Consider the following 25,235-nt stretch of genomic DNA (forward strand, 5'->3'; position numbering starts at 1 on the left):
TCATGTCTATCCGTATGTCTACAACACCATCCAAACGATTCGATGAAAAAACGAACGATATGAGACGTCGCCCACCAGTCAAGCCAAGCGGGGACCCGAATCACATTTATATCACTAGGTACGCTTTAATAACATAGATCATCATTTTTAACGATGCTTCTTTCAATCCGCCTTACGACCCGGTTTCCCTTATTCGAACGTAAGAAAAGACGAAGTTCTAGCAGTTCTGCGTTCAATCATCGTAATCAAGTCATAACTCAACTTTTTCTCTATGAAAGTTGGAATTAATTACAAAAATATAACTCAAACACTCATGAAATGGTTCAAAAAAAAATTTCAGAAAGACTAACGTCGAATCCCAAACGAAAACCGCCGAAGAACTTCTAAACAACGCATTCGACGAAATTTTCATTCACGGGATGGGAGCATCTGTTAACAAAGCGCTGGTATTTGCAATGGAGGTAGAAAGAAAGTTTGGAGGAAGTGTGAAGTCTGACATTCAAACATCGACCGTACAATGTACCGATGATATCGTATCACTGCTAGATCTGGATCAGAGTGAAACACGTCATCGGTCTGTGTCTGCTGTACATGTTCACCTTTATCGTGCCTCTTCATAATTTATCATAACGTTCACCCACCATGCGGGTAGATTCTCTGCCTTCCTTTTTTTAACATAAAAGCATTATTTATACCCACTTGTTATTGTTTTATTTTGGTATATCCTCTATACATATCGAATACTATAATTCAGGGAACTTTTGAGTAATGTTATATTTTAAGATGTTCATTAGGTTACTGGTACGTAGAACAAGAAATGTTCCGTTCACTTTTGAAGCACGAAAGTTTTCTTCGAAGCCGAAGCTTGCCATCGTAGGATCTGGCCCCGCAGGTATTAAACTTAAAATATCTACCCATATAATATCAACTCGTTCAATTCAGGAATGTTTGCCTGCAATGGTTTACTCCGTAAAAGCGACTTTTCTGTAGACGTTTTTGAGTATTCGCCGGTACCGTTCGGGTTGGTCAGATACGGTGTCGCACCTGATCATCAAGAAGTACTTTATTAATCACTAGACAGATGTTCGGAAATCTCCTTATTTCAGGTCAAAAATGTTATTAACTTGTTCGATAATATGTTTGAAAAGAACAAGGATCGATTGAAAATGTTCTGCAACGTAAAGTTGGTGATTCACTTCAGTACCTGAGTGATACTTACAAAAGATTTTCAGCATCGGTCGCGATGTCACTTTTGACGAGTTAACTCAGGCCTATGACGCTGTTCTTTTGGCTTACGGGTCATACAAGACGAAAAAGCTCAATATCCCTGGAAGCGAGTCAAAGAATGTGATATCTGGGTCTGAATTTGTTGGTTGGTACAATGGCCTTCCAAATGCATCAACTCCTAATTTATCTACATCTAATGTCGTAGTAGTGGGAAATGGAAACGTGGCTCTCGATTGTGCTCGCGTCCTATCTACTGCTTCTTCTGGTTCATTAAGAATTAGTGATATTCCTGATGATAGGTTGGCTGCTTTGGAAAAATCAATTATCAAAGATATCAAGATTCTAGGAAGAAGAGGCCCAGAAAACGTAAGTTTTGGGATGGAACACGTTCACCCATCTCTTTTAATTTTGTTCTCTTCCATTCCAAGCCTCTAACCCCTTTCTCGGCTTTCTGTGCGCAGCTGTCTGCGTTTATCGATTCTGCTCTTTCCTCCGTTTCTGTTTCACCCTTCTCGTTTTAAGGTGTCATTCACAATCAAAGAGCTTCGGGAGCAGTTCAAAATTGAAGAATGGGACAGCAAATTGGAAATATCCGAAGAAGATCAGAAGAATTTGATTGAAAGTTTGCCAAAGTTGGAGAGAAAGAAGAAGCGTTTGACTGAGGTAGATTTCACCAGTAATAGCTGCTTCAATTCATCAATTCTCAGGTTCTTGTCAAAAATATAGGCGTTGCAAGTGGACCGAAGCAATGCCATTTCATGTTTCATCGTACTCCAAATGAAGTGATTGCCGACTCGGATGGAAATGTTCAAGAATTGATTGTTGAAAATACGGAAACCGGAAAAACGGAGAAACTTCCATGTGGACTGCTCATTTATTCCATCGGGTTCGACACACTTGTTTTGGACGGAGTTCCACAAAATGAAAAGGTAAGATCGAAATGCTCCCAAAAAATATTTTTTTTAATATAACAGAAAATGATTGACATGAAAGATCACTGCCGAGTCAACATGGGCTCTGCATCTGGCGCTCAAGTATATGCGACAGGCAAGTTCGGTGCATTCAACACATCATTATTATATAGATTTTCAGGATGGTGTGCTCATGGCCCACATGGAGTTATTGTGGATACCCAGCAACAATCGATCTTCGTGGCGGATCAAATCGCTTCAGACTTTGCACACAAAATGAAAAGTGTTGCTTCTGGAGTTGAATTGATATTGAAAGAAAAGAAAGTTCCATTTATTTCGTGGGATGCCTGGAAATTGATTGATCAACAAGAACGAAACCAAGGAAAACTAACGGGCAAAGTCCGTGAAAAGTTAACTACATTCGAAAAGTTCATGTCAAAATAGATGTATTAAATACCAGTATTACTATGTCATCAAAATACCCGTGTTCACTTTTTTCCGGTTTAACTGGAGGTTATATGTGATTTGATTCAATTTGATTAAACGTTTTATTATCTCAATGAAATTGAAAGAATAAACAGTTAACAGTTTTCGTATCTTGTTTTTCATTGATCTCGGTATCTAACCACTTCCAACTACTTTAATTTTTTCTTTTACTGATGAGGTCTCGAAGTGAAGTAACCATTGTGGGATCTTCGAAACCTCTTGACTCGCCTTAAACAGTTTTGGACAAGCTTTTCTCTAAATTCCTGAATTTGATTCTACATGGTTTTAAACAAATATATAGTTCAGACAATGAATTTGGAATCTCGAATTCTCGACGGGAAGCCTGTAGGATACTGTAGTAGTTCTGAAGGAGAAGAAGATGATTTCAAAGTTGTTAACGATGAAGACGAACACCAAGCAAATGTAATGAAACGAATGGGGCCGTCATCCAACACTGGAGCAAAGGGAGTGCTCAATGAGTTCAAAGCTTTTCGTGAGCAGACAAGATTGTACGTCTGAGTTTCTTTATCCATGTTTTAAACTCGGTTAGTTTCAGAGCATACGAGTCGAGGAATCAAAAACTAATCGAACAAGCGAAAAAAGGAATGATGGTTGGAAGTAAGGAAGAACGAGAAAAAGCTCAAAAGGAAGATGCTGAAGATGAAGAAGATTTTGAGATGACTCTTGAGGGATTGAAAGCGAAACGTTTGAGAGAAATGAGAAAAATCGCAGCAAATCGAGTGATTGAAATGACAGATAAGGTAAATTAGAGAACTCAAGTAGCCTATCATTCAGTAATTATTTCAGAAGCAGTACTCAGACGCAGTCGATGGAAGTTCCGAATACCTTCTATGTGTACTAATCTATGAACCCGATTCAGAAGATTGCGAGTACTTGACCAGAATCATCAAAATTTTAGCCGCAGACCATTCAAAAACAAAATTCGTTCGTGCTACCAGCACACTTCTTGAAATGAGTATTGCCTTTGTAAGTTGTTCTTAGAAGAACATTTCTCAAATTTTACTTGTTTCCAGAAAACGAACGGTGTTCCGTGTCTCCAGTTTTACTCTCATGGAAATCTGATCGGAAACTTCGTTAAAGTTTCCTCAATTCTTGGACAAGACTATGATACCAAGAAGCTTACAAAGTTTTTAAGAGGGTATGCAATTTTTTTCATCAGAAAGGCGCAATATATTCTGCTTCAGGCATCATATCAACCTTGTTGCTGGAGGATACGCAACAGATTCTGAAATCGAAACCGAAGAAGACGATTGATCCGACTTGACACAATTTTGTGTTTGCATATAAGTTCTCAAATTCAGCTATTAATGTATTTATAATTTATTAAGCAAATGTCGAATAAAAGTGAAATTCCGAGAACTTTTCTTTGAAATACACGTTTAAAGAGCGAATTGGTGTTGGGTCATTTGGAGAGCTTCCCATTCTCCTTTGAAAGCTGCACGTGGGTCTGCTTGTGGATTCACTGCTGAGCCAGTCATCGCCATTTGGTCTTCCATTGCTTTACTTTGATCAGCAGCATTTTCACTTCCCAGTACTAGTGTGTAGATTGAACGGAGACCGAACATACAGAGGAAGTACCAAGAAGCGGAAGAAACCCAGGCGGAGTCAAGTGAAACAAGATCAACACCTCTTTGAAGCATGGCTTTGAACTTGAGAGTCAATGGGAATGGAACCCGAGTAGTAACGAATCCGGAGAACGTCCAGTTAATCCATCCTCCAACGACAATCATAGGTATCTAAATCAAATTTATGAGAAAATAAAATGATTGGGTTAACAATATACCATGTTCATCATGTTTCCTTTCAACATTTCGGTCATTTGACTTGGATCCATCGGGTTTGGTCCTTTTGCTGGTCGTTGTTGAGCCTTCGACAAGTATCCAGTTTCTTCAGCACACAAGTATTGCCTTCTTGCATTGAAGGAAGTTTTTGGGAGGAACCTCCCATTTTCTCTCAGAAGACGTGCTCGAAGAAGATATTGCCCGTCGGCTATATTTTCGAGCTCTACCTGAATGATCAGAAGGCGGTGAGAAAAAAAAACATAGGATCTCTTACCTTCTTTTTGTTCATAAGAAGGAGGGATACATAATGTCTGAGAATTCCAATGAAAAACGTTATAACAACGATCGGCAAGAAAACCCAAGTTCTGATAGCTGGATCAAGTAACAAGTCTGTCATCTGAAAAATAAAAACTTGATATATAAAAAATAAATTCATGATAAGATAATGAGCAGATAGATACTGTAGTTTTGGAAACAATGTAACGGAATAGGACAAATGATTTATTGACGACATTTACAAGAAAAATTGTGCATGTGAAGCAAAATGGGATTAGGGCTGTAATATATGTTTATGTGTATTGACAACAGCGTTGCCACGGAGAGTTGATTGACGTGGTTCCACCAGAACCAAGTTGAAATGTGCCAGTTGCTCCTTGCTCGAGAACTCCTTGATCATATTGCCGCTTCAGAATAGTTGCCAATTCGAGAAACGCGTTATCAACGTTTATATCGTTTTTGGCACTAGTTTCAAGCATGGCGAACATTCCTGAAATCCAATTAGGTTCGGTTTTCTTTTAAAGAATATTCTACCGTTAGCTCTTTGCAACATTTCTGCTTCCTCGGTCTCAATTGAGCGCTGGTCTTCGAGATCACACTTTGTACCTGAAAAAAATACCACTAGCTTGATAATGATGTTTATATTTACCGATGAGAAGCTTGACAACATTTGGAGCCGCGAATTTCGAAACATCATCGATCCAGCGCTGCAGACTTCCGAAAGATTGCTTACACGTGATGTCATAGCATAAAACAATTCCGTTTGCTGATCGATAATACGATTGAGTAATGGTACGGAATCTTTCTTGGCCTCCAGTATCCCAAATTTGAAGTTTTACGCGTTTTCCGTCTTAGAAATCGATTTCTATGAATATTAAATTAGTTTTTCAGCAACTCACCAACATTCAGTGTCTTCATTGTGAAATCAACGCCTATCGTGGTACCTTGACGATCGACAAAATTTCCACTACGAAACCTTTGTACTACGCACCTGAAAAGAAGAAAATTAATGGGAACTGAAAAAATAACTAACGTTTTCCCGACTCCCATATCGCCGACAAGCACGATTTTGAACAAATAATCAAATCCATCGTCGTTGTCCATAAAATCTCCTAACTGCTGCTTCTGTAATGAAGAGAATATCGAATTATTGAATGCAGGCGGATATAAAGCGGTTCAGAAGCAGAGCAGTGTCGCCAGCGTCAGTCGCAAGAGTGCTCCGAAGAAAGAGAGGCAGACGACAAGAGTGTTGAAAGATGTGCCCACTCTCTCCGCATACTCGTTTCCCGCACTATTTCGAAAAAGGCGACGTTTCGCATGCACGAAAAATCTATTATCGGAATAAAAAAGTTCCGATAATATTTGATGCAAAACTAGTACGAAAGAAGCGAAGTATTGTTTTAGAGCAATCTCTCACCTTCAAAATCTAAAATCCAAACTAGTTCTGTAGAAAGAAATTTGCGCCGGTGATTTTCCAAATACCAAGTGGATTCAGAACTCGAGAAAATCTGAATAATCATTATATTATTAGATTTTACTTGAATTATTCATACGTTGCATTACAAACAAGAACGTCATTCTTGTATTTCCCATTCAATTCTCCAATTGACGCATCGTCTGGCACTTTTTCTGACAATCGGACAAGTGAAACGATAGTGAAATAAATTCCAATATTCCGACTTTTGCTCACTGTAAATAATTTCGATTTTAGTTTCAAATCTATTGAAAACCCACACTTCAGAACATCTCGTCCAGAAAGAACCGAAGAGTGGAGAAAAGAGAGAACGATGTCATCTGGAGAAAAACGAAGTGCAGCTTCAAGTTTTTCAGAAAGTCCACTTCGAGCGAATCTCATATTCTCCACTGATTCTTTCACAACTAAATTTTCCATCTGATCCCACTTCTCGTCGGCCAAAAAGTGGCTAAGACTATGAATTCCTTTATTTGCACCATTCACCAAACTTTCTACTGAGAAATTTTTCTCATAACAAAACGTGTAGAAGGATTGTGCGAAAACATTTCCAAAGCGACGGGTCAATTCAAATGTTGGCACTGAAATCTGTGGTGCTTCAAAAACGAACGGGCGATTGTTAGGAATAATAGGAGCAGGCTGAAAAGCGAGCTGATGAAAAAAAACAATTAGACCATTGAAAAACTTGCATTAACAGTAGCGGAAGAGGTCAATTCATTGCTCAGTGGTCTTTGAGCTGTCAGTATCCTTTGCAAACTATGCTTGAACATTCTGAAATAAAAAATTAATTTCTGCTAGAGTTTTTTATTTAAAAATAATATAAATAACGAGTTAAATCTTGTTTGCTGAGATAACTATAAAAATGCAACGTCCTAGGTTAAAACCACGCCGCAACGTTGCAAGAAGTGCATGCCAGGGTTGCAAATGTAAGCGCGCCCTATTGTGCTTGAGCCAATTTTAATTTTTTTCGCATTATCGAGCGTAAACCGTCTTCTAATTGTACGTTCTGCATTTTTTCAGTGTTTCTTCATTTGTTCATGAGCTCGTCGAGCAAAGAAACGCCCAAACCGACTGCTGAAGGGTATCTAAACAAACTCTACACTGATCTATATCATTTAGTCAATTCGTGAGTGATGCTACCTATAAAATTCTCAATTTTCCATAGAAAACTGTTTATTCAGCGTGGAGAAAGGAAGTGGCTCTGAATTGACCGTACGTCTTCGAAACGTCGAGTCTGACATCGCAAATTTCAAAGAAACTCTGAAAGCTATTCCTGACATTGGCGTTGAAGAAGGAAAACAAAGAAGACAGATCGCTGCCCTCTATAAACAAATCGAAATAAAGGATGAACTCCTCGAGTCCCTCTCAACCTTCAGCCTCGAAGGTTATTTTAAAATTAACTTTTCCTTTAAAGATCAATCATTTTACAGCAGCCCTTAGAAAATCCAACGAAAAGCCCAGTGAACAGCCCCGTAGTGGAAGCGAGGACAAATGAGAATACTCTGATATGCAAAATATGCCAAACAGTCGTTATTTTAAAGAATATGACGACGGAGTGGCTTGATGAAGAACGTGATCTACCGCTTCCAAGACAGAAAAAAGGAATTGAATATGCTCAAACAGAGCCAGTGCACGGATATTTCGGTGTAAAAGATATTTTTGCTTTTGAAAATGTTGGTTTCACTAGATCATCCGAAGGAAAAAGAGTAAGACTGTTTTCTCTGTTTTTATAAATGAGACACCCTTTTTCAGTATTTGGTTTGTGGTGAATGTGAGCAAGGCCCAGTTGGTTTTGTAGATCCAGCTACCGAAATGAATTATATCACACCAAATCGTCTCGCCGAGCTCCCAGCTACAACAACCTCTGTGAAAAACTGAACTTCAAAACATATTTTCATGTTAATAATTTATTACTTTGCTGACCGAATAAATTATATCATATTGACAGTTTAAAAAATTATTTTTCGTTGTTATGTTGGTGTGAAACCATATTTGATATTTGGTTCATGACATGGGCTCTTATTTATTCTATTTATTCATTCAGAGCTCATAATGGCAACCGAAAAGAAAGAAGTGACATTATCGGCCACCGTCGAGGAGCCTATCGACTTGCTTCGTCTCAGTTTGGACGAGAGAGTATACGTTAAAATGAGAAACGATAGAGAGGTTTGAGTCATACTTGCAATCCGGGCCGACGGCTTTTATTGAATAACTTTCTTCAAAAAACTCATAACGGGTTGGTTAATAGCTCAAAAGATAGGTATTTCGGCCTGCCATCAGACAAAATCAAACCAATTTTCGCAGAACATCCACAGAGGCCCTGGGCCGGCTAAAACTGCTGTCAGCCCGGACACTTTTGCCCGGCCCGGCACCTCTGTGGATTTTCATGGAAGTTTGTTTTGCTTTTGTCTGATGACAGGTCGAAATACTCATCTTTTGAGCTATTAACCAACCCGATACGATTTTTTTAAAAGAAAGTTATTCAATAAAAAGTGTCGTCCCGGATCGCAAGTATGGTTTGAGTTACATTTAAAATTAATCAAAGTATTTAACTTTTTTCAGATACGCGGACGTCTCAGAGCCTTTGATCAGCATTTGAACATGGTACTATCAGAGGTACGTTTCTCTTTTAAGTTTATATAAACTTGGTTTTTCTTTTGTTGTTGAAAAACTCCTGGAATAATAATTTCGAACTTTTTCCACTGTGAGAAAGCTTTTAAACAGCACTGAAACATCAACATTCGCTGTGTACAGTGCAAATATACTGGAATTCTACATGACATGAAATTTATTCCACAAGAAATATATGTTTTGGAAGGAATCTTACAGAAAAGTTGTTAAACATAAAGATGAAGTTCTAGGATTAGACCATACGGTCAAACAAAAAATTCAGCCAGTGGAATAGTTAACCAATCGTTATGAGTTTAGTTTTCTTTTTTGTCCTGAAAATAGTGAGTTTCGACACTTTTTATGATGTTTGAAACACTGCATGACCTTAATAAACTTTAGAAATAAATTCCAGGTCGAAGAAACTATCACGACACGGGAAGTCGACGAAGACACCTTTGAAGAGATCTACAGACAAACTAAGCGCGTGGTTCCAATGCTCTTTGTTCGTGGAGATTCAGTCATCCTGGTCTCACCTCCAATTCGTGCATCCTAATCAAACATATTGTCCATATTTCTCATTTTGTGATCTGCATAAGTTATTATTGTCCGTGAATTCTTACATACTGTTTCATAAAAACTTCTTTCAATAGTTATGTTATTTTCAAAGAAACAGAAGCTATTCAAGAAATTCTTTAGTGATAAAATCTTACAATGGTCCATGGCACAAAGTGTTTTACATAGAAAAATACGCTATGAAATTAGAAAACCATATTCACATCACATGAAATCACAATTTCACATGGTAACATAAAGCCAGAAGAGAATAAATCAGTGGAACGATATGTACAGGCATAGTAATATTATTCGTCATCCGAGTCATCATGCTCAAGATCCTTCCGCAATACATCGAAGTCGGTCACATACCACTTGGCACGGGCTTTCACTCCTTCTCTAACCACATTTCCACCGAATCCGATAAAAGCATCAGCTGGTGGAGCTGCTTCAACGTCTGTGGCTCCATCACCAACCATCACGACTGTTTTGTATTGGAACTTCTTTTTGAGCAATGCGATGACCGCTGGTTTTCCAGTCTGAATTGCAAAGAAAATTTACTTTTTTAAATGATTTTATCAAACTCACTTCTTTGCTACCAGAATCACTTGTCAATTCAGAAGTGTCGAATCCGTGATAGTTACCCTGCTTATCGAAAAGGATTTCATTGGCATAGATTCGGGATTTTTCGATGCCGAGAAGTTCGGCGACAGGGAGTATGAGTCTTCTGAATCCCCCAGAAACGAGATAGACGTGAGTTCCGCGTGCATGAAGACGACCGACCAGTTCTCGAATTCCGACGGTCAACTTTGGTTTTGTGATATTCACGAATTGCTCTAGTTGTTGATTGTTTGGTTTCATAACTTGGAGACGGGCAGCAAGAGCATCTCTGAAAATATTGTAATGGAAAAGAGTATATAATGGCAGAGTGTTGATTGCAACGGAGTTAGGAGAGATATCATAAAAACGCTTTTTCTTCAAAAAACAAATATGTTATGCTCTCCGTTCATCCAAAACAACAACACCCCGATAGGAAAGCTCGGGAAGATGAAAAAAATGCAGTCGTGCGTTTACTTTTTAGGTAAACATGTAATGAAGAAGAGCTAGTCGATTCATATCATGACGACAAAAAAAAACATGAATATCAGACTTTGAAGTCCTAAGACTGCTGACGCAGTATGTTTTCTTTAGAGTGTTTATTTGACAATCACCCAGATTCGGACTAAAACTATAATCACACACAAACACACACTTTTTTCACATCATAACCGTGCTTTCGGGTATTACCTATACCTGAAGCGGGCGTTGCCGTTCATCGCCGTTCGAGTCACATTGGCGACGGCTTCACCGACGCCCAGGTAGGCAGCCAGTTCATCGATTCCCTCATCTTGGCATACTGTAGAATCGACATCGAAACATACTGCTTCCGCCTTTCGCCAAATTCTTCTAATTTCTTCTTCCTGGTTTTTAGATATGGTTTCACTGGCCGATGTTGAGATGGATCTGGGAATCGCTGCGGCTGATGTTGGCAGAGCAACACGAATCATTCTGAAAATGTTCGAAATTCAATAAGTAAATGAAAGTTAGAATGAAGTAATGACCTATACATGTTATGTATTTATAGTAGTCAAAAGTGACTGAAAAGTTCGGTGACGTCTATAGAAAAAAGAGGTGGAGAACGATGATAAGACGGGGGTGAACCGGCTATCTGATACGGTACAAGAACAGAAAAAAGAAGAAATGAACAAAGTACGATTTGGAAGAATCGGGTGAGTGAGAAATACTTGTTCTCTGGTCACGTGATCTTTAAAAAACACAGAATCCGATTGTCTGAGAAGAGAATTTCCGCGACAGATAGTCTTCTGCATCCGAAATGTTGAATGATAACGATAAGTGTACCACGCCCTCCCCCAAACCTAATGACTTGATGACTTAAAGACTAGAGGTGGGCTGATTTTCATAAACAATATCAGTGATGGACAAAGTAGTTCAGAACACAAATTGTCAACATCCCAACATCCCCACTAAACCAGGGTTATTTAAAAAAAATGTACTAGAGGTTTTTGATTCCTAAAACTGAAATAATTTTGGCATCTAACATCCATCTGAGATTTTTAAAAGGCAGAAAGCAAACATAGTTCAAAAGATTGAACGAAGATAGATGTTTGAACATATACTTTAAAATAATGCTCAGAGATTATTTTCAGGCAAAGTCCATACAACACAATTGAATAGAATTTGAAAGTGCGGGAAGACTAATAAAGAAAGAGAAAAAGAGAGAAAGGTGGCATGCACTCTCCGCCTCTAAACATATGTGCGAACGAATAATGAATGTATTTAGAGAGATGGAGGCGACAAACGCGGTGTGTTGCGTTGCGTTGCGGACAACAGTGATTTCTGGTCGATGACGTCGTCTGGTGGCGAACGATGCCACGTTGTCTCTTGTAGTACGATTGATAGAGGAAATGGGAAAAGAGCGGAACAGAATAAGACAGGCGGACTAGTGTAATGTGAAAGGGAGAGTCAATAAAAGACAGAGTCAACTGGTACTGTGTTCATGTAATGTTCATTGTTAGAGAAGACGTTGGCAGAAGTCAGAGATGGGAAACTTAGATTGAAAACCTTCGAAAATGTTCAAATCTACAGTAACCTAAGATCTACATTGAAAATCAGAGAACGATGAAGTTGTTGTGACTATACGAACAGTTTTTGCAGTATTTTATAATTCTTATGTCTTGGTATTTATACCAATTACGGTAACAGAAAAGCGTACGTGAGTTTTTCGAAGAAAGCTATTCTTTGAGGCGGGCGAAAAAGGGTTGTCCCCGTTGTGAAGACGCAGAGGAGACACAGAAACTGATGAGATAGCGCGCAAAATAAAGAGTCTGGACATGTGCTGTTCACGTGTACTTTTTGATGCTTTTTCAATCGCCAGATTGCATCACATAAAAAGGGCTAGATGAGAGAAGAAAGAAGAGAAAGGAAGAATTTGTGTGTTTCCGCGATGGTTTCAATTTCAAAAGAAGCGGTGATGAGGAAGCTGGATCTAGATGCGGAATTTTTTGTTTTATGGGGCAGTTAGGAAAACGACAATATTAGAACGGAATGTTAGGTCTACATAACTTTTGTACTGGAAAAGATGTAATGGGTTTTGGAAAACTGCGTCTCATTAGATTGCAAGGCAGAAAGAAATTCATTGTATGCATTACTAGACGGTTGTAAAGTTCTGATCTTTGAACATGATTCAGATGTAAGAGGATAAATACCGCTTAATCTTCAAATCTTCTTTTTCAACACATAATATTTCCGGTTTATCGAACAGTTGCATTGATTTATCTTCAATTTTCCCTTTCAACAGAGATCAACCTAGGTGAAACAATTCTTCATTGATAACGAATGATTAAAAAACTGACAATTTCTATGGAAGTCCACCACAATTCAGGTAATGCAACAAAACGAGATGTTATATTTCACATGTTTTCATGTGAAAAGTAGTCTTAAGACCGGATGTTCGAGCCTTGTAGCTTTCGCACCACCGAACTTCTAATCCATTATTTTGTCAGCATCCGGAGACAGATCTATACTTAGAAAACTACGTGACTTTTTAGAAAAGAATTCGTATACACACATATGATTTTTTTTCTAAACGAAAATTGTGGGGTACTGTCACGTATATAAAAAACATACAGCCGCCCAGTCTGATAGTCACTATCACTATCAATAGCGACGAGACACCAGGAACAAGAACTCACATAATGAGGGCGAGGAGTTGGTGCTTCATAGTATGAAAGATGAATGAGGAACAGAATAAAATGAAACGAATTTCCTTGTTTTATAGATGGTCTTTGCAGAAGACCAAAATCGCAGATTACTGTTTTACTGTAGATATTGGTCAATGTCATTGGCATAACGATATTGAGAAGATGAGGACACTACTTCCTCTTTCTATTCTTACTATGTCAAACTTACTTCCTGGTTTGTTCTTTAAAAGCGTTTTCAGTTTCAGAAACTTACATGTAGGTATAAATGCACCATTGGAACAACTCTATCATCGCAGCTGAGAGCAGAAACTATGTTGATGGCAGAATTGAGCGTTTGAAAGATATTATGTCGGTGACATTTCAGAAGCAGTTGTTATTTGAGCACGTGGGACACTGAAAAATGAGAGAAAGGAGGGAACGATCAAAGGTGAATTGAGAGGTGATATGATGTTGACCGGAAACATGTGAGCTTGAGAAGAAATTGGTTGGATATTTTTCATTAACAGAAATGGAATGATTGTATGAAACTGAAATAAAGGATACATGTTCTGCAGTTTGAATAACAAGTGTAATTTTTAATAATTTGATACTCCAATATACATCCCACAAAAAATTGGAACATGCTCGACACTTTGCTCCGAAAAATAAGCTCTCAAAGTTTTGATCCGATTTAACGCAGGAACTTGAATATTTGATTTTGTTTTATACCGTAATCAAAGGTTTTCATCTCTTCGATAGCCAGGTGGTCTCGACACGAATAGAGAAATAGAGGCGCGTCAAGCTCGGAATCATTTTTCTTCCCCCGTGTTTCAACACTTTTCATCGGTTCAAAATGTTGAAATGTTCGCAAAAAATATATAAATTTGTGAATATTAATATTAAATTTTCAGCGGTCGTCTCAAATGGGGGTGATAATTCCCGCTATACTGGCCGGAATGGTCACAGTGATGACTTGGCTTCTTCTCAAACATTTGCGAATGCGTTATCGTTTGAAGGTTGTCAATAATAATTGTATATTCCTATTTTATTTTTCTCAGGATATCAATCAGCCACGATCCTACCCTGTCGTCGGACATGGTCTTATAACAAAACCCGACCCTGAAGGATTCATGAACCAAGTGATTGGAATGGGATACTTGTATCCAGATCCTCGAATGTGCCTTCTTTGGATCGGACCATTTCCTTGTTTGATGCTCTACTCTGCTGAACTGGTCGAAACAATTCTCGCCACGGGAAAACATCTTGATAAGGGATTCGCATATCGGCTACTGGAACCATGGCTCGGAAAAAGTATTTTGACCAGCCGAAAGGAACAATGGCGTCCTAAAAGAAAACTTTTGACTCCGACTTTTCATTACGATATTCTCAAAGATTTCATTCCTATTTTCAATGAGCAATCGAAAATTCTCGTTCAAAAGATGTGTTGCTATGGACAAGAGTAAGTCTTTCGCACGTAACATATCCCTAAAAGTTATCAATTTTAGTGAGCAGATTGATGTTCTCTCCACTATAACTCTCTGCACTCTTGACATTATTTGCGAAACGTCAATGGGAAAATCAATTGGCGCCCAACTATCAGAGGTTCACAATGTTTCTTGTTAATTATTAAAACGTAATTTCAGAACAATGAATACGTTTGGGCAGTTCACACAATCAACAAGTTAGTTGCAAGAAGAACGAATAATCCACTCATCTGGAATACACACATCTACAATCTGTAAGAATACGAATGTTAAGCCGGTTTTTAATAAAACTATTCAGCACAGAAGATGGAAAAACTTACGAGAAATGTTTACACATTCTGCACAGCTTTACTAAGAAGGTTGGTACATAACGCCTGAAAAATGTTTTGAAGAACCGAATTGCAGGTGATCGTTGAAAGAAAAGAAGCATTGAAGGAGTCAGGTTACAAAATGGAAGGACGCCTCGCATTTTTAGATTTATTGCTCGATATGGTTCAGAGTGGACAGATGGATGAAACTGATGTACAGGCAGAAGTGGACACTTTCATGTTTGAAGGACATGATACAACATCCACAGGACTCATGTGGGCCATCCATCTCATCGGAAATCACCCAGAAATTCAGAGAAAAATTCAAGCAGAACTCGATGAAGTGATGGGCGATGAAGAAGATGTCACCACCGAACACCTCGCTAGACTCAAATATCTCGAATGTGTTCTCAAAGAAGCATTAAGACTCTTCCCATCTGTTCCGATCATCATGAGAGAATTGAGTGAGGACCAAGTCATCGGAGGAGTTAGTGTTCCGGAAGGAGTTACTCTCCTGCTCAATTTACTTCTCGTCCACCGCGACCCTGCTCAATGGAAAGATCCAGAACTGTTTGACCCAGACCGTTTTCTCCCAGAAAATTCGGTTGGACGCAAGCCATTCGCATTTGTTCCATTTTCTGCTGGAAGTCGCAATTGTATCGGCCAACGTTTTGCTCTTATTGAAGAGAAAGTTATCATGGCTCACATTTTGAGACATTTCAATGTGACTGCTATGGAACGAGTACACGAGGTAAAAATCGGTTTTTGACCTGTAGACAAAATTCAAAATTTAGGTTCGCCCAAAGATGGAAATCATTGTCCGTCCTGTTTCCCCAGTTCACATCAAAATCACAAGACGTCGACCAATAGTTTCGCCATAAATGAATCCTCTTCATTATATATGTTTATGTTGATATATTGCACCCGCCGGTATTAAGATTGTTTTATACAGATTTATTGCATTATAAATATTCGATTGCACCATGTATTCAAGTTATTTTTCTGATGATAGTCGTTTTCTAATTCTATTGGCTCTCTTCTTTAAGCGTTTCGAACGGGGGAAGAGGTAATGTAAGTACGGTTGGCTTCCCAAGATCCACATGTTTGTAAGGATTATTGGGTAGTCTATCTACTTTTCTAGACATTGTTTGCTCAATTGCAATCCGACGATCTAGGTCTGAATTTTCCTTGGCAAGCAGTTGCATTGCTGGACTTATGTGCTCTTCTTCTTTTTCTTCTTTTCGACCACTTTTCATATCTTCTCTAATTTTTTCGGCTGCTTTGTTTTCTCGCTCCCATGTGTCCTGAGCATGGTTTCTCAGTTTCTCATCGAATTCAGCTTTTTCCATTGTTCGATCCACGACATTCACAGATGGATTGTTAACTCTTGAAACAATAACGTTTTTTTCCGACTCGAAGAAACATTAGACTCACTTGTTACTTTTGATGATATCGTCTCTTGTAAGGAATCCATTCTTTCTGTATCTTCTTTTCTTCTTGTTCTTCCTATTTCGATTTCTCAACTGTCTCATACTCATCCAGTCTTTGGGTGGGGATCTAGTGGCGATCTCTTCAAATGGATTCGCTGATTCCACTGCCGGTTCAGTATCAACATCTCTTTCTGTTTCTCGCTCTGAAGTGTTGAAAATTAAACAGAAATGCTGTGAGAATTTGAATTGACTCACTCTTTTGTAATTTTAACTGAACTCTTCTGAATGGTGCTTTCTTCTTACTATCATCACTTTCCTCTTCTTTCTTTTCCTTTTTTTCTACTTCAATCTTTTCTCCAGTCGCAGTGAATACGGGTTCTCTATCTAGCTCCACATCGTCTTCTTCTCTGTCTCTTGCTAACTTTTCCGGGCGTGGAATCTGCTTTCGAACTGCATCGAGTTTATCGAGTTCCTAAATTATTTTAACGTATGAAAATTCAAATTCTGACTTACTTCTAACGTGACACCACCGTATTCTAGGTTAGATTGTGCCATCATATTCAGCATAATTGCGTCTCTTGGCCGTAAATTCTTACTTTCAAACCATCCATGTGGAAAGAGTAATGGCTGGGGAATAACCACGGGAGTAATGAGAAAAACGTAAAAAGCAACTCGGATCATGTTCAGTTCATCAATATGGTGAAGTGATTGCGAAGGTGGACGAATCGTCCAATAATCGAAAGTTCACAGCGTGATGCCGCCCGATATCAGGTTCTTTTGGCAAATGAGAACTGGATGACTCTATCTCTTTGGCAGAAAAATAGTATTTTAGGGTTTGATGTAGTTTATGATGTTTCTTAAGTTTTATTATGTAAAATGTACAGGTCACTGAGTTGTTATATACAATAAGGCAAGGAAAATAAGGAATTATATTAGGAAATCTGCATAGTGTTTCACTAGTCTTCATCATCATTTTCTTCGTTTTCGCCACCGTCAGATGAATAATGGTCATCAACAAAATTGTTGACATATCGAGTACCATCGATTGGTTTATGAATCAAATATTGAAAGTGAACTGATATTGGTGTTGATATATCTTCATTCATTCGGCAAACTGTTTTTGCTTCGTCTGGTTTCATCTCCCATGTCGTTCTACCACTATCGAAACAAATTCGTCCACTGGATTCACAAATTACCAATCTGAAATATGAATAATATATTTACACCTGAAAAACGAAAGTTACCTATAGTGAAGAACTTGTTTTGTTTTCAAATTGACAGAATAAGGGGCTTTTTGGTTGAGACAATTCCTCTTGATGCTCACAGAATAATCATTTACATGAAGAAGAAGATCAATTCCAAAATTGTATCCAACCCATCGCCAACACTTCTGGAATTCGCAATCGTATACAACTTCGTTTCTAAAAATTTAGCTTACCGGAAAAACATCAAGTGATCTTCCCAAACGAATGCATCTACTGAAAAACTCGTCGTCATCTATTTCTAATGCCCTGAAACTTAAGCAGAAATTATCAATTGTGGGAGAAAACGAACTTACTTTTGACTCTCTTCATTTTCTAATAATGACATCCATAAGTCTGAAGTCATATCTGTAATCAGTGACGATGGAATCAAACAGTCCGATTTTATTGCTTTGATCGTCTCTGAGCAATTCAAAAACTGCTCGATTCTTAGAAATGAGAAAATTTCGGAGTATTTTAAGAAGAGAGAATTTTGTGGAGCATCTCTGAAGTATCTCGAAACATTCTGAGAGAAAGTGTCTGGTTTTTGATCAATGTCGCAATCCGGGCACTCTTTCATATAGATCCACTGAAAACTTTGAATTCTTTCAAATTTGAATGAATCATTAAGGTTCTAACCAATCTCACTGTTTTGTAAAGATCGTATTCTCCCTCCATTATGAAAAGATTTGGTGAAGTAAGAAGTGTTACTAGAAGATCGTGGTCAAGTTCCCGGAGCATTTCTTTATCTGTCATTATCTTGAAGAACTGATGGAGCAATAATTCCAGTGACTTCACTCGAACACCATCTAATCCATATTTAGTCGACAGCTCATAGTATCGAACGGCATTGCTTGTTGACAACGCCTCAATCATCATTTCAGCACATCGCTCAGTCACACTTTCTAGAACAATATACGAAGCAGCTGCAACTGTTGCTTCGATGTTCTCTAGATCAATTTCAATTTCGTTATGATATAGACACCCGAGTACTGCATTCAATCCATCCCCATCAATATTTGGATCTGTGATTTCCATGTCAACTCGACCAGTCTTTGATTCTGCCCAAGCGCCATCGAACATTGACTAAATTTTTTATATATGGAACAATCATGAAGCTTGTACTCACTTCAAAAAACTTCGTTTGCTTGAGATACAACTTGTGAACTTTCCATTCTCTACCACATGCAGCAATTGTTATATCAGAATCTTCTCCCTGAAAAAAGCTTTTTTTTTAAACTTTTCGTCTTCTGTTCATTGTCCTCAACAATTATTTTAACTGTTTATTGCTCTTACCTCTAAAAAGAGTTTCTGATACACATAAGCGCATGTGTTTAGCTTCGCAACTTTTTTCATCTCTACTCCATTTACGTTTGCAACTTTTCGCTTTCTACCACGCTTCGAAGATTTATCAGTTGGCTCAAGAACATCCATTACTTGATGATCATTTGGTAAAGGTTCCCGAGAAGGAGATCTCGAATGAGATTGTGACACACCCATTCTGACTGAAAATACAATTCTTAACTTCTATGGCCGGTTTCATAACAGCTGGTTTCGAGAAGAGTATCAAAAAGAGTTTTTACAAATACTTGGTAAAGAAACGACCAATGGGTAATGTTTGCCAGTGTTCGTGCAAGAGACTGTGCCCTTCTCGAGACGCAGATATGAAAACGCATTGTTGTTTCGTCAATACGTTCATTCACGTGATGAAAATTGAATAAAGTAAATTTACGTTAATGATGTTCCCATTTGAAACAACTGCTAGACAACTGTACTTACACACCTAAATTTAGGAAGCTGTGATGTATGCTGTATGATACAATCTGATCCTATTGGCTCTCTAATTAAACAGATGCGAAGTTATTCTTAACAGAAATGCATTCTTTCCAGGCTTTTTAACTTAAAATTTACCTTTCATTACTGTCGAGTACTATTCTTTTTGGCACCCCACGAAAATCTTTTTTTCTAAGCGACAATACAATTTTAAACGAGAGAAACAATTTAGAGAGAAGGAGAGAGACGAGACTACGAGGCGAAACTACGAAGCTCCACTATTCCATGTTTTCATAAAATTTATCGAAAGTTCTCTAAAAACTTCAATAAAATGAAAACGAGGTCAAGCTGAAATAACTATTCGAAAATATAGAAAATTGGTGGAAATAATGGAAGATTCGGATACCGTTGATGGATTGCCGGAGGAGAATATGATCTCATTTTTGAGAAGAGAAACACTTCAGCTGATATGCGATATATTGGACACGGATAATACTTGGGAAACTATCGGTAAGTCGAGAAACATGTTTTTAACAAATTAAAAATATTTTATTTTTTGAAGTCATTTTTAACATTTTATTATAATTTAAGCACCGTACATGCCAGGAATCCAAATGCGTGATGTGGATGGGTGTAGAAGATTCGCTAGTTATAATCAGAGTCCAACAAAGATGCTTTTGAGAATATGGTGCTCAAAAGGATACAACGCAACGCATCTTTATCAACTTTTTGCGAAAACAAAGCTAATCAGACTGATGCGGTTAATGAGAAGTGAAGGTCAGATAATAATTATTCCAGGAATTTATTCAAATTTATGGTATTTTCAGTGGACGAAAAGTATCATTGCTTAGAAACGAAAATACTGAATCCTGCGCGGAGATTCAGGCCAAATATACCTCCACCTGGGTCACAAAGCGCTTCTCGATCGAAGAAAACTGAAACAAATGAACCCTCGCCAGCACCTACACAATCTTCATCGTAAGCTCACTTTATTTTACCAATGAATTAAATTAAATTTTCAGATCTTTTACGAATGATCCTTTGCGTGTTGCTATTGAAGGTACACTTCCCGTCACTTATTTAGAACTGTTAGAAGCGACCAATGGATTTGCTGCAAGTAATGTTATTGGAAAAGGTGGATACGGAACCGTCTATAAAGGAGAAATCAAAGCAACTGGAGGAATGGTTGCTGTGAAACGAATTCTCGCTGGTAATGATTCGTCGGCACATGGTTCCAAAGTGGAAAAAGAACGACTGAGACAGAGTTTAACAGAATTGAGAACATTGGCTCGTTTTAGACATGACAATATTTTACCAATCTATGCATATTCACTAGAAGGTCCAGAACCATGCTTAGTTTATCAATTTATGGCCAATGGATCTTTGGAAGATAGGATATTATGTAGAGTAAGTGATTATAGAATTACGACTGTCAAAAAATATTTATTTCAGAAAGGAACTACTCCTTTGACCTGGATACAAAGAAAAGAGATCAGTATAGGAGCTGCTCGTGGAATTCTCTTTCTACATTCTTTTGCAAAAACTCATATTATTCACGGAGATGTTAAAACTGCAAATATCTTATTGGATAAGCATATGGAACCAAAACTTGGAGATTTCGGATTGAGTCGTGATGGACAAGTTGAAGCAGAAGCGACTGAGAAATGTCCACTTATCGCCTCTCATATTAAAGGGACACTCGCTTATTTGGCCCCGGAGTTCATCACATCGAAGATTTTAACTACGAAACTCGATGTGTACAGTTATGGAATTGTTCTTTTGGAAATCGCATCGGGCCAGCGGGCCTACTCGGATTCTCGTGAAACACGTGGTCTTGTCGAGTACTGTCAGTTCAATAAAGAACTGGCAGCACGTCAGAATACTCGGTTGCGAGAGTTTTTGATAGACAAGAGAGCTCCACCACTGGCCAACGAAGCTGAAGAACTATTTCTAGAAACTTTGATTGAAGTAGGACTTGCAGGAGCTTACAGTGACAGAAGACTTCGACCTTCAATGGCTCAAATTGTAGAATATCTATGTAAAAACACAATCCCCGTTATTGAATAATTTATATGTCATTTTCTATTCACATTCTGTTTATGGCGGCTATAATAATGATGTATCACATTGTCTTGCCATTTATTTGCTCCATATTCAAACTTACATGAAAAATATCGTTTTTTAAAAACAAATTCTTCTTCTTTCTACACCGGATGAGTAGCCTTATAAAATATCTTTATTTGAATTCTAATCTTTCTGAAACGTGATGTGAATCAGATGAGCGAGGTGCTTCGGTACGAGTGCAGAGATCAAAATCTGGAAATCCTCATCGTGAAACCTGGAGAACGACTTTCCATCTACGGATCATGCTCTATTCTTTGTTTAGGTACTCTAAACATTTTAATTCTCAAATTATTATTTTCTCAGCTGGAAACGCGTCAATTAATGACTTCGTGCTGCCAACAGTTTCCTGGGAGCCGTCAAACTTCATAAAAATTTCCGCTCCACAAAGAATGGATGTTCCGGTATAAATTATTAGAAAAAAATATTCATTTCAAGAATTTTTCAGGTAATCCTACAAGTTTCAAATGACTGTTCTGCTTACAAGCATGCTCGTTTGAAGTTTCGTTTGAAAGCAGTTGCACCGAACAATTATGAAACAATAATGGAAGGGATCGGAACTACGCAACCAGCAGTTTTTGTTTTGAGCAAGATTTTGGATATTGCTGAAGGAACAATTTCTGGTGCGATATCCGTAAGTGAACTCACTGATTTGGACTCCTCATTCTTTATTCCCAGAACTTCTTGATTCATTGTTCAATTCAAAAGCAAATCATTCTTCCACCTCATTTCTTCATCTGTCGGGACGATTTTCGCATATTTCCACAAGAGCAAGAATCGCAATTAAAAGCGCATATCAATCGCCTCAGTAGATTAAGAAGTAATCGAAAAATAACTGAATAAATAAAAATAACATAATTTTTTTAAGGTGATGGACAAAAGACATCAATTCTTCCGATCGGTCACAAAGGAGCTGGAAAATCTAATTTGATGCGGAATTTAGTGAATCGATGCCTTTCAAAGTACAGTTTGTTCATATGACTTCTCAATCACACAGTGTTTTCAGTGGCTATGATCACGTGTATGTCTTGGATTGTGATATTGGACAAAGTGAATTCACTCCGAGTGGATGTCTTTCACTGACAAAAGTCACATCTCCAATTTTAGACAAACCATACGGTCATCAGAAAAAAACATTCGAGAACTCATATTTCTACGGAGACAATACGGTTACAAAGTTACCGCTTTATTTGGTTAGCTGATGTCTTACTGTTTTTTCATCAGGAATTCTATTTCAGGATATTTTTGAAAGACTTTTCAACAAATTCAAACTTATCAGTGAACCAGGATCCGTATGCATTATTAATTCGATGGGATGGGTTGTGGATGTAGGTGCTGAAATTCTGGATTCTATCACAAAAGTAGCTGAACCCGATTTGTTCATCGAGATTTTCAGAGATCAAACTGAATATCGCTATAATTTCCTGGTATTTAAAAAAACCGAGTTTTGTTTTAAATGAGGTTATATTACAGGAACAAGTGGACCGTAACAATGTTATAGAAATATTCGCAAATAACTCATTGGGAGTTATTGGTCTTCCCAATCAAAAAAGACTTCCAGCTGCTCTAATTCGTGATTTAACAGTTGCTGGATACTTCTCATCTCTTCTTCCTCGTCCAACGATTGCCAGCTTCTCCACAGTTGCTCCATATAAATTGAAGTTTCAGTAAGTACCACATTTAATAAAATTACCAAGTCTTGTTATTATTCTATTCAGAAATGTGACAATTTGTGTTCCCGTTGATTTACTTGTCGAAGACTCCCATATTTTCTCGTCCATCAACACTCAACTCGTCGCTCTTTGTGTCAAAAACATCGATTTAAAAACTCGAAAATTATGTGGGAAAGCAGATATGCCGTTAATCAGCGTTGTTGATGAGAACTCTCCTTCACTTCAATGTTTTGGATTCGGGATTATTCGTGGTGTCAATGTAGAGGAAAGATCAGTTTACGTTGTGACTCCAGTTGATTTGTTGAAGTTGGAAGAACCTCCTCTTCTAGTTCGGGGAATGCGGATTCAAACACCATCAATGTTCTTTACTGCTGACGTAAGTGATTCCTTTATGGACCTATTCTGGGGTAGCAAAAAATAGTTTTTTGCTTATTTTTTGCTATTCAGAAAGTAGCAAAAAAAGCAAAAAACTCCTGGTTTGGAGGCATTTTTTGCTTGACCTTTTCTAGGCCAGGCCGCGGTTTTCTAGGCCATGTGTAGATTTACGGGAGATTTTTTTTGCGATTTTTTCAGCATTCATGTACTTTATCGCTACTTTTGAACTGAATTCGTAATTTTATTGATTTATTCCATACTTTGTAAACGTTAAATGATTTTTTTCCGAACTTTGCTGAAAAAATCCCAAAAAAATCTCCCGTAAATCTACACCAAACACAGGTCTTGCAGCGAATGGCCTAGAAAAGGGCGGGCTGGCCTAGAAAAGGTCAAGCAAAAAATGCCTCCAAACCAGGAGTTTTTTGCTTTTTTTGCTACTTTCTGAATAGCAAAAAATAAGCAAAAAACTATTTTTTGCTACCCCAGAATAGGTCCATTATTCGTCTTTGGTCAAATATGTGATTAACTTTCCAGCCTTACAATCGATGCCCGTATGTTCTCAATCTAACGGAAGACGTCACCGAAAAAAGTCTGGAAGGTCTATATCAACCAGCTGTGAATACAACACAGTTTAAAAGAAGCAGAAGGTTCTAAACTATTCGTTGTTTTTAGTTTTTATTATTCCCTTTTTTGTTGTTGATTATATGATTTTGTTATGTTGATGATGAATTATCAGTTGGTTCACGCCTATTAAAAGGAGTCACCGGTTCACGAAAAGATAAGCCATGGAAAAGCATGCGGTCAATTTTTAATGGTGTGTCCAAAGTTGCTACAACGACAAATCTGCGGCGTCCAAAGTTGATTTGTAGGTTTGTAGGTTTTGCAGGTTTCGCAGTTGAAAAATTAAGGATGAGCAATAACGCATAACTGCAAACCTGCAAATCTACAAATCAACTTTGGACACCGCAGATTTGTCGTTTTTGCTGTTTTGTAGCAACTTTGGACGCACCATAACGTTAACAATGTTTAAATTTTCGCGTGTCCTCTTCCTTCCACGCGTATTTGGATTATTTACCACGTGGATCAGTTGGAATTTAGTAGACGAAAAGGGAAGAGAACAGGAGAGTCATTTTTTTATGAGCTTTGTTTTTATTTTGATAGTACGTCAAAGAATCCTTTCCTGAAATTTAAATTGTCAGATGAGAGGAAATGCAATATAGTGTTGTGGGTGCTAGCATGCTAGCCAAGGAACACTTATTGTGTCTTGGACTGTCTTTCAATTTGAATCTTCTAATTTCCTATCTTTTCCTGAAATTTGAATTGTCAGATGAGAAGAAATTAGAAGTTAAATTAGTAATTAAGAAATGCAATATAGTGTTGTGGGAAGCAAACTTCCAATTGAATACCTGGTTTAAAATCGGTGAGATTGTCTGAATATTTATGTTAGAAGATGACTCTCGAAATTGAGACACTTCCCAATATAAAAGCGTGTCATAGGAATAGTGCTGGTGTAGCGGAATTTTTCGAGCACTTCTGATCTTAAAAGCTGCTTCCTCGGAGCTCTCGTGAAGAAATTCATGTTTCTTAATAAAAGGGGCACACGGAAAACCTTCTCAAACTTTTAGGAACCTCCGTGTAAGATGTAGTGCTCCTGCTGAGTCAACCACTTCATTCCTTGTTTTCATTCCAACTCATATAGCAGACAGATATTACAAGAAGTGGGTTTATTAAGGGTGCCGAGAGAAATATAACTGT

At 37.9% G+C, this 25,235-nt stretch overlaps 13 protein-coding genes across 13 annotated transcripts; 7 read left to right on the forward strand and 6 right to left on the reverse strand.

Annotated features, from left to right (window-relative positions):
• Positions 1–2: 2 nt before the first annotated feature.
• On the forward strand, positions 3–620 carry GCK72_014539 (uncharacterized protein; the record flags this gene model as incomplete). The annotated part of the gene is made up of 2 exons (XM_003108255.2): positions 3–118; positions 341–620. The coding sequence occupies 2 exons, from the start codon at positions 3–5 to the stop codon at positions 618–620; spliced, it is 396 nt and encodes a 131-aa protein (XP_003108303.1).
• Positions 621–783: 163 nt separating this feature from the next.
• On the forward strand, positions 784–3,899 carry GCK72_014540 (uncharacterized protein; the record flags this gene model as incomplete). Its single annotated transcript, XM_053730333.1, has 12 exons — positions 784–892; positions 943–1,058; positions 1,107–1,183; positions 1,233–1,593; positions 1,750–1,890; positions 1,935–2,156; positions 2,202–2,537; positions 2,931–3,133; positions 3,181–3,385; positions 3,432–3,611; positions 3,659–3,783; positions 3,830–3,899. 12 exons carry the CDS (start codon positions 784–786, stop codon positions 3,897–3,899), a joined length of 2,145 nt encoding a protein of 714 aa, XP_053585105.1.
• Positions 3,900–4,024: 125 nt separating this feature from the next.
• On the reverse strand, positions 4,025–4,823 carry GCK72_014541 (uncharacterized protein; the record flags this gene model as incomplete). The annotated part of the gene is made up of 3 exons (XM_003108082.2): positions 4,025–4,381; positions 4,429–4,653; positions 4,701–4,823. 3 exons carry the CDS (start codon positions 4,821–4,823, stop codon positions 4,025–4,027), a joined length of 705 nt encoding a protein of 234 aa, XP_003108130.1.
• A 172-nt stretch (positions 4,824–4,995) lies between these two features.
• GCK72_014542 (uncharacterized protein) lies at positions 4,996–5,806 on the reverse strand (the record flags this gene model as incomplete). The annotated part of the gene is made up of 5 exons (XM_053730334.1): positions 4,996–5,192; positions 5,237–5,308; positions 5,352–5,552; positions 5,602–5,693; positions 5,736–5,806. 5 exons carry the CDS (start codon positions 5,804–5,806, stop codon positions 4,996–4,998), a joined length of 633 nt encoding a protein of 210 aa, XP_053585106.1.
• A 334-nt stretch (positions 5,807–6,140) lies between these two features.
• GCK72_014543 (uncharacterized protein) lies at positions 6,141–6,557 on the reverse strand (the record flags this gene model as incomplete). The annotated part of the gene is made up of 3 exons (XM_053730335.1): positions 6,141–6,210; positions 6,256–6,391; positions 6,437–6,557. The coding sequence occupies 3 exons, from the start codon at positions 6,555–6,557 to the stop codon at positions 6,141–6,143; spliced, it is 327 nt and encodes a 108-aa protein (XP_053585107.1).
• Positions 6,558–7,210: 653 nt separating this feature from the next.
• GCK72_014544 (uncharacterized protein) lies at positions 7,211–7,668 on the forward strand (the record flags this gene model as incomplete). Its single annotated transcript, XM_053730336.1, has 3 exons — positions 7,211–7,299; positions 7,355–7,557; positions 7,604–7,668. 3 exons carry the CDS (start codon positions 7,211–7,213, stop codon positions 7,666–7,668), a joined length of 357 nt encoding a protein of 118 aa, XP_053585108.1.
• A 49-nt stretch (positions 7,669–7,717) lies between these two features.
• GCK72_014545 (uncharacterized protein) lies at positions 7,718–8,051 on the forward strand (the record flags this gene model as incomplete). Its single annotated transcript, XM_053730337.1, has 2 exons — positions 7,718–7,879; positions 7,926–8,051. 2 exons carry the CDS (start codon positions 7,718–7,720, stop codon positions 8,049–8,051), a joined length of 288 nt encoding a protein of 95 aa, XP_053585109.1.
• Positions 8,052–8,225: 174 nt separating this feature from the next.
• Positions 8,226–9,336, forward strand: GCK72_014546 (uncharacterized protein; the record flags this gene model as incomplete). Its single annotated transcript, XM_003108223.1, has 3 exons — positions 8,226–8,339; positions 8,736–8,789; positions 9,196–9,336. The coding sequence occupies 3 exons, from the start codon at positions 8,226–8,228 to the stop codon at positions 9,334–9,336; spliced, it is 309 nt and encodes a 102-aa protein (XP_003108271.1).
• A 307-nt stretch (positions 9,337–9,643) lies between these two features.
• GCK72_014547 (uncharacterized protein) lies at positions 9,644–10,882 on the reverse strand (the record flags this gene model as incomplete). Its single annotated transcript, XM_053730338.1, has 3 exons — positions 9,644–9,874; positions 9,924–10,224; positions 10,629–10,882. The coding sequence occupies 3 exons, from the start codon at positions 10,880–10,882 to the stop codon at positions 9,644–9,646; spliced, it is 786 nt and encodes a 261-aa protein (XP_053585110.1).
• Positions 10,883–13,998: 3,116 nt separating this feature from the next.
• GCK72_014548 (uncharacterized protein) lies at positions 13,999–15,748 on the forward strand (the record flags this gene model as incomplete). Its single annotated transcript, XM_053730339.1, has 5 exons — positions 13,999–14,091; positions 14,134–14,534; positions 14,858–14,918; positions 14,965–15,618; positions 15,662–15,748. 5 exons carry the CDS (start codon positions 13,999–14,001, stop codon positions 15,746–15,748), a joined length of 1,296 nt encoding a protein of 431 aa, XP_053585111.1.
• Positions 15,749–15,892: 144 nt separating this feature from the next.
• Positions 15,893–16,908, reverse strand: GCK72_014549 (uncharacterized protein; the record flags this gene model as incomplete). Its single annotated transcript, XM_053730340.1, has 4 exons — positions 15,893–16,253; positions 16,302–16,500; positions 16,553–16,769; positions 16,894–16,908. 4 exons carry the CDS (start codon positions 16,906–16,908, stop codon positions 15,893–15,895), a joined length of 792 nt encoding a protein of 263 aa, XP_053585112.1.
• A 345-nt stretch (positions 16,909–17,253) lies between these two features.
• GCK72_014550 (uncharacterized protein) lies at positions 17,254–19,038 on the reverse strand (the record flags this gene model as incomplete). The annotated part of the gene is made up of 7 exons (XM_003108142.2): positions 17,254–17,497; positions 17,542–17,687; positions 17,736–17,808; positions 17,856–18,127; positions 18,178–18,624; positions 18,668–18,754; positions 18,835–19,038. 7 exons carry the CDS (start codon positions 19,036–19,038, stop codon positions 17,254–17,256), a joined length of 1,473 nt encoding a protein of 490 aa, XP_003108190.2.
• Positions 19,039–19,700: 662 nt separating this feature from the next.
• Positions 19,701–24,134, forward strand: GCK72_014551 (uncharacterized protein; the record flags this gene model as incomplete). Its single annotated transcript, XM_053730341.1, has 14 exons — positions 19,701–19,821; positions 19,903–20,088; positions 20,139–20,289; positions 20,334–20,718; positions 20,764–21,349; positions 21,739–21,836; positions 21,881–22,066; positions 22,111–22,252; positions 22,301–22,394; positions 22,439–22,625; positions 22,671–22,859; positions 22,906–23,099; positions 23,151–23,481; positions 24,015–24,134. The coding sequence occupies 14 exons, from the start codon at positions 19,701–19,703 to the stop codon at positions 24,132–24,134; spliced, it is 2,970 nt and encodes a 989-aa protein (XP_053585113.1).
• Positions 24,135–25,235: the final 1,101 nt, after the last annotated feature.

The sequence above is a fragment of the Caenorhabditis remanei genome, chromosome IV (genome assembly GCF_010183535.1).
Source record: "Caenorhabditis remanei strain PX506 chromosome IV, whole genome shotgun sequence".
Taxonomy (NCBI): domain Eukaryota; kingdom Metazoa; phylum Nematoda; class Chromadorea; order Rhabditida; family Rhabditidae; genus Caenorhabditis; species Caenorhabditis remanei.